This window comes from Etheostoma spectabile, chromosome 3, assembly GCF_008692095.1.
Source record: "Etheostoma spectabile isolate EspeVRDwgs_2016 chromosome 3, UIUC_Espe_1.0, whole genome shotgun sequence".
In the NCBI taxonomy this organism is placed as follows: Eukaryota; Metazoa; Chordata; class Actinopteri; order Perciformes; family Percidae; genus Etheostoma; species Etheostoma spectabile.
Genome location: NC_045735.1, coordinates 26115126 through 26121638, shown reverse-complemented (window position 1 = coordinate 26121638; position 6513 = coordinate 26115126). Strand labels below are relative to the sequence as shown.

The 6513-nt window shown below is 43.0% G+C and overlaps 1 protein-coding gene and 2 long non-coding RNA genes across 3 annotated transcripts in view; 2 read left to right on the top strand and 1 right to left on the bottom strand.

Annotated features, from left to right (window-relative positions):
• ankk1 (ankyrin repeat and kinase domain containing 1) overlaps positions 1–2189 on the top strand; it is a 9785-nt gene extending 7596 nt beyond the window's left edge. Inside the window, exon 9 of the mRNA XM_032509443.1 lies at positions 413–2189. Within this exon, the coding sequence (XP_032365334.1) occupies positions 413–1445 (1033 nt within the window). The 3' untranslated portion in view covers positions 1446–2189. The remainder of the gene's footprint in view (positions 1–412) is intronic.
• Positions 1621–6513, bottom strand: part of LOC116680295 (uncharacterized) — a 14361-nt gene continuing 9468 nt past the window's right edge. Inside the window, exons 3-5 of the long non-coding RNA XR_004329739.1 lie at positions 5628–5864; positions 4379–4457; positions 1621–4203 (exon numbers count right to left, since the gene is read on the bottom strand). This is a non-coding gene — a long non-coding RNA (uncharacterized LOC116680295). The remainder of the gene's footprint in view (positions 4204–4378; positions 4458–5627; positions 5865–6513) is intronic.
• LOC116680313 (uncharacterized) overlaps positions 4783–6513 on the top strand; it is a 9322-nt gene continuing 7591 nt past the window's right edge. The window contains exon 1 of the long non-coding RNA XR_004329747.1: positions 4783–4880. This is a non-coding gene — a long non-coding RNA (uncharacterized LOC116680313). The remainder of the gene's footprint in view (positions 4881–6513) is intronic.

The window sequence follows — 6513 nt, the reverse complement described above, 5'->3', positions numbered from 1 at the left end:
TGTTAAAAATCCACTATGGAAACAACACAAGTGGTCATATCCAGAATAACTGAATCAGGAATACACGTTTATCACAGAAAATAAGATAAGGCCATTGATTTTCAGGAAGAAAAAAAAATGTAACTTTGAAATGGATTAATTTGACCCGAATACCATACAAGGGTTAAGGGTAAGGAAATACCTTTTTCTCCTTTACGCAAAGTTAAAGGAAAAGATTGAAATTTTGGCTTGTTTGCTTACTTGCCAAGAGTTGGATGAGAAGATTGATACCACTCTCATTATTGCAGGCTAGACCCAGAAGACAGTTAGCTAAATTTAGTGACTGGAGTCTCTACTCTTTGCCTGGCAGCCTCCCAATGCTGACAAGAGTAATAATGTACCCTACAGTATGAATGAAACCTCTTTTCTACAGGCTTTATGACATCATCTCATTGTTGCTGGAACATGGTGCAGCCACCGCCCAGGGAGATGAGGACCAGTGGACAGCGCTCCATTTTGCTGCTCAGAACGACGATGACAAGGCTATCAGACTCCTGTTGGACAAAGGAGCTGCGGCGGATGTCCGGGAAAAAGCAGGTTGGATGCCCCTCCACCTGGCCTGCCAAAATGGCCATGAAACAGTGGTGCGCCTGCTGCTTTCACGGCTGTCAAAGGAAGCAATCGGAGAACGGGAGGCACAAGGGAGGACGCCGCTCCACCTAGCCTCCGCCTACGGGCATGTGAATATTGCCAAGCTCCTCCTCTCCAAGGGAGCAGATCCCACCGCTGCTGACTGCTCGCTCTCCACTGCTCTTCACCTAGCAGCTGAGGAAGGCCATAACAGAATAGTCAGACAGTTGGTGAAGAGTGAGGTGAATATTAACAGTGCAGACAGCATAGGATACACTCCACTTCACCTAGCTGCTCTGAGAGGCCATACAGGCATTTGCAGGCAGCTGTTGTCAAACGGGGCCAGCCCAGACTCCAAGACCCTCCAAGGCTGGACACCCATGCACCTGGCTGCCCTAAGGGGACATGAAGTCACGGTGGTCCAGCTGGAGAGTCAGGGTGGTTGTGTGAACGCTGGAGGTGAGAATGGATGGCGCCCGCTCCACCTTGCCTGCCACCAGGGTGAGCTGGAAGTAGTGGCAACGCTCCTGGCAGCCAAAGCCGACCCAAACGTGTCGGAGGACAGTGAAGGATGGACGCCACTGCATGTAGCTTGTACAAGTGCCAGTTTACGAAGTGTCCTCCACTTGATATCACATCATGCAGATGTCAATGCAGTAAACTCAGAAAAGGTGACACCTTTACACCTGGCTGCCCAGCAAGGCTGTATGCCTATTGTAAAGGCTCTGCTGCTTAATGGAGCAGACAGGACTCTGATGGACGCTTCTGGATCCACATCTCTAGATGTGGCCCGGAGGTGTGAAAAATGGGAAATAGTGGAACTACTGCAGAAGTAGTTCTGGTGAAGGAAATATGAATTGAAGGATAACAAAATATCAATCACATAGCTGGAACATTCTTCTCCTTTTTTTCCCCTTTTCTTTTTTTGAACAAGTTACATGACATTACACCTTTTATTATAAAAGTTCTATGTACTGTTTGTTAGTTTTATAATTAATTTTAATGGTTTTTATTCTAGTTATCTATGTATCTGTATTTTATGTTTTAACAATGTACAGGAATTGTGTTGTGTACCTGTGTGTGTGTGGGGGGGGGGGAGATTGTATGAAGCAGTGTGTGCTACAAAGTTGACATGTGACAATGTAGAAAAACAAATCCTACAGGGACATTGTGAAAAATGAGGGAGCCAGCACACGGGGTCAAAAACAGATGAAGTGACCTGTAATGACACAACACTCATTGATTATCCTCTCTGAATCACCTGCTTGCTCGCTTATGCTTTCCTAGCAAATGCAATTAATGTTGCTGCCACACATTGATGAAAATAAAAAAAGTGCAGCTGCTGTTGTAATGACTCATAGAGGCAATCAGTGAACCAGTCAGGCTTTACAGGAGGTATCATGTGCCTATATTAAGGACAACAGAACTACTGGATCACTTTAATTAGCATTACTTAGATGCATCTATTGAACTCTTCCACCTATAAATACATGTATGCTTTATAAAGTGTATGTAAAGGCATGAAATGCAAAATAACTGATTAACAGCCTTTCCTTGCAGGCTGACCCCCACTTTCCACAGGATGCATAACGGCTGCAGATCGGCTTCCGTGCTCCGCCGTCAATCAATACTCACCCGGTCCGCATTTGTTGCGGAACAGCTCCGATTTGTTGCGGACAGCTTCAGCTGTCAGACATGGACAGCTGAAGCTGTCCGCAACAAATCGGAGCTGTCTCGAGGAGCCACAAGATCTCGGAACTTCATGTAAAATAGAACCACAAAAACCATCAACAGTTTGTTTCCATGCAAAGAAAATAGAGAGGAAACAACTCTGCTGTTTTCAAGGTGTAGCGCAGGGAAATATGATCCGCCGTGAGCACGGTCTATTTTCTTTTGAAAATTAACCGGATGTTCTATTTTGTTTCTGTGCTTGACCTCCTGTCTCGCACTGCCGTGTGCTGAATTGCTGCGGAGCTCTCCGGCGTCCGACAAAAATAGAAGTTCTGCGCATCTGCTCCAAAGAGCTGCGGATCGCCAGAGCTGGGACGCAGCCATTCCGTAGTCCGTGGAAATACACACACACTGACTTTAATGGAAACCAAATTACTCCAACGCCGTTCCAGAGCGGATCCGCAGCTGTTCCGGATCCTGTGGAAAGTGGGGGTGAGGGATGCACTGCCCAGCTTATGCCATTCTCATTTAACACAGCAATAAAATGTGTGGCTTTAGGAAGTGTACTGACCTTCACATTAACGGGGTTTTCACTGGAACCACAAGAAACTCTCTGATGAAGGGATGGGAGGTGAGCCGAATCAAAACTACTGTAAATTAATAGAGCTGACTTAAATTAGACTCAGGCTTATTTTAGATTTATTTCCCTTTTTTTGGTTGTGTGGTAAGTGTCTGCTGTCGTTTAATCTTTATTCAAAAACTTATATTTTTTCTCTATGACGTTTGACCCATTTGTTGCTGTCTGCTCCCAGTGTTACAGTAGCCATTTCTGAATGTTTGTATGACAACACTGACTCATCCATCCATCCTAATCCTAGGGGTATTAGACAAATTGGAAAAGGTATACTGTGTGTGCTATGAGGTTTAAGGCTCACTAAAATTACACTTGCCTGTACTGTAAATCTGACCAGTGAACTGTAAAACCAACCCACTGACAAAAAAGTGTAAAAAGTAAAAAAATAAAAATAAAATTGAAAAAAAGTAAAAATACAGACTCATACCAACTTCTAATCTCAACTAAAATCTACACTTAACTGGGTGTCGCTACTTTACAATAAAAACCTTTCATTAAAAAGGGTTTACTTTGAAAAATAGCCACAGGTGTTTATTTACATTAACAGCACAATAGCGTAGCTTATTCTCTCTAGCTTCATTCAAAAATTGGAAGCTAACCACATTTCTGTGATCGTTATCTACAGTAAACAGTATGGTGGCAATTTAACAGATGGGAATGACACATCTGTGTCATTGTCTAACCTGTCTAACTGCATTTTTGTCCCATCATTGAAATGAAACAACCCTTTGTGCTTAACTACACCATTGTTGAAGTGACAGTTCCTGAAAAATTAAACTCACTTTCCAACATCTAATCAGGCCCGACCTAAATCAATGGTGTTGCCTCAACCTTTTACCCATACGGTGACACATCGGATACCCTCTATCAGCCAGTAATTGGGTTTGCAGACACCTAAACTAATTTTATTTTCTAATAGGGAGACAAGCAGGAAGAAGATAATGTCATGTAAGTTGCGAGTACAACAAACACCAAGAGCTATGGAAAGAAAGAAAATAGCAGACTCTACCTTGGCTCGTACCTCCTTCTGAATAAGTTCCGCTTCTCCTTTCCTCTGGCATTGCTGTAGCACGGCTTTCGGCTTGCTACCAAGCCCGGCCCGCCCTGTAGCCACCGGGCCCACCAGGGTGTTGTGCCGCAGCCTTGCCTCCACCCGTTTCACTGCATCCTAGATGCGCCACTACCTTCCTTTTCTGACTTCTACCCCTGCTGAAGAGACTTTGGTGTCAACCGAGTCTTGGTAGAGCAGGACTTATCTGGCTCGGGTGACCTTGAATTCCTCTGCCACACTGCGAAAAGGTAGATGTATATCTAATAAAACTTTTTTACTTAAAGGGTTGAAAATGATTATGGAATACAGCTCACCATAGTGTATTTCCCCATCCACAAATTACAGACGTGTTGCTGCATACAAAAGGCTCTAAACTCATCTCAAGTAATTTGCATACATAATAGTATTCTCACCAGCTTACACAGTAAGATTATTTAGATATGGGCCTGCTGTAGATGAGCCGTCTGATGTTCCCTTAAACCCCTCTTCAGCCTGTTTAAGAGTACAGATGTTATGTTTGCATTAGGATTTTAAGATGTTATTTTGTTGCATTGTTAAAGGTTAATTACCCTTTTATTTTTTTTCAAATTGATGGGAACAACTATCAGTGACATTGGTCCAGTATTAAGCTAGATCTCTGCAGTCAGAAGCGACAAAACAAGATACCATACCAGTTTCTGGTTAAACCGAAAGGTCTTAAAAAGGCCCATCTCTGTAGGAATCCTTTCCAAAATGTTGTCAGATACTTGTAATAATCTAATGGCGTTCTTCTATTACATGGTACCTGCTCGACTCGCCTCTACTTGCCATTTTAGGTTTTCCATTATGGAAAAAAAAGTCCCTATGTACCTGCTAACAGGTACTTTTAGTATCGCCTCCGTCGAGGTCCCAAGCAGGCTGAGGCGACACCAAAAGGTGACGTGAAAACCTACAGACTACTGATTGGTCGGAGATCATAACTAGCGTCATCTTCACTAGCAACAGACAGGGGTGACATAACAACCCCATTTTTTAAAAAGTTTAGCCACCAGTGTTTTATTGCTGCCTCCAGCTTCTTTTGAAACCCAAATTTGTCTTTTGGCTGTGGAAAGGAGCCAAATGCCGAGAATCAAAAACACACTTTCGACGTTCTGTGTGTGTGTCGTATTAGGTCATGGCAGTTTCCTACGGCATCGCTATGACGACCAGCCATGCTCCCTCAGGCATGAAGCGGTACTAAATCTAAAATGGAAAAAGGAGAACGGGTCACCGCGGCCAAGCCGAGCAGAGCAGAGCTGGTACCATGTAATAGAAAAACACCCAAAGCCTTTCAGCGGCAAAATAAATCCCTTTTAGTGGACCAAATGGACGATGCACATTTGCCCCATAGGGTTACATTGCAGCCTGGTCTGTGGCTGCCGGTTACAGCGTTTACGCTTAATACTGGACCTATTTTAAAAAGGTTGTTGTTCCTATCAGTCACTTACACAAAACATATGAAAATAGGGTGCATGTTATAAAAAAACAACAGATGTTACCTTTTAAAAAGGTTTGTCTGACACTCATAGCTCTTATCTTAATGCTAGGACATAATCTGGCTACTTATTGGTATATTTAGCTTCTCAGAGGAGAGCCATTACCCACTTCCTCCAGACCCCTCTTCACTGGCAGGGTTAAACTCACCATTGAGCTGTGCCCTGTGGTATTAAGCAGCTGCAATCATGACTGGCGCAGCTGTGTCTTTTGATCCAGATGTGCCTTCTCAGAAGGGCCAAGCAGGCATCTTGGCAGGCGTCTCTGATCCTTGCCACAGTAATTGATTGAGTGATCTATTATCTCTCCTGAGAGATGATGCTTTTTGGCAGAGTGATTATATGGAAAACATTCTTTGCCTTTGTCATCTCTTAGCGACCTCTCACTCTGCAATATGACAATGGGAAAAAAAAACACAGGTCTCTCTAAATCCCCAAGGTTGTTGCTTGCTGCAAGTGACAAGTGCTCCTTTTCACCTCTGTTCAGGTTACTGAGTGGAAGCATTTACTTTCTCATCACATACACCCTTTGAAGACGTAACCTATGCAAAGAAAGATCACACTTTGGCTTTAATTAGATGATTCTAGAGTATTTTAAATATCAATATAAATATATTCCCATACTGCAGAATCTCAAAGCTAATGACCTATGAATCAAATGGCCTTGTTTCCTTCAGTGTATTCTTATTATACCCTCAGCTCTCTTCCCTTGGTGTTGTCATGTTCCCGTAAAATGATTAATGGTGGATCTCACTCTTATCTCCCTAGCACAGAGCACAAACCCCCAACACTTTACACTATTTGAATACCACAAACCGTGAGTGCACTCTGCATAGCTTAGCAGGACACTTGGGAGGATTGTGTGTCCCATCTCTACTAAGACACTTTGTAAGAGAGAGCGGTAATGTCACGCATCATGCTCCCTTAGATCTTTTATATTAAGTGTTTCCTTTTTTTCCCCTTCTTCAAAATTATTTGTAGTTCAAAGAATGAAAACTCCTTGGATTAATTGAAGTGAAAAAAAAAAAAAAAAAAAA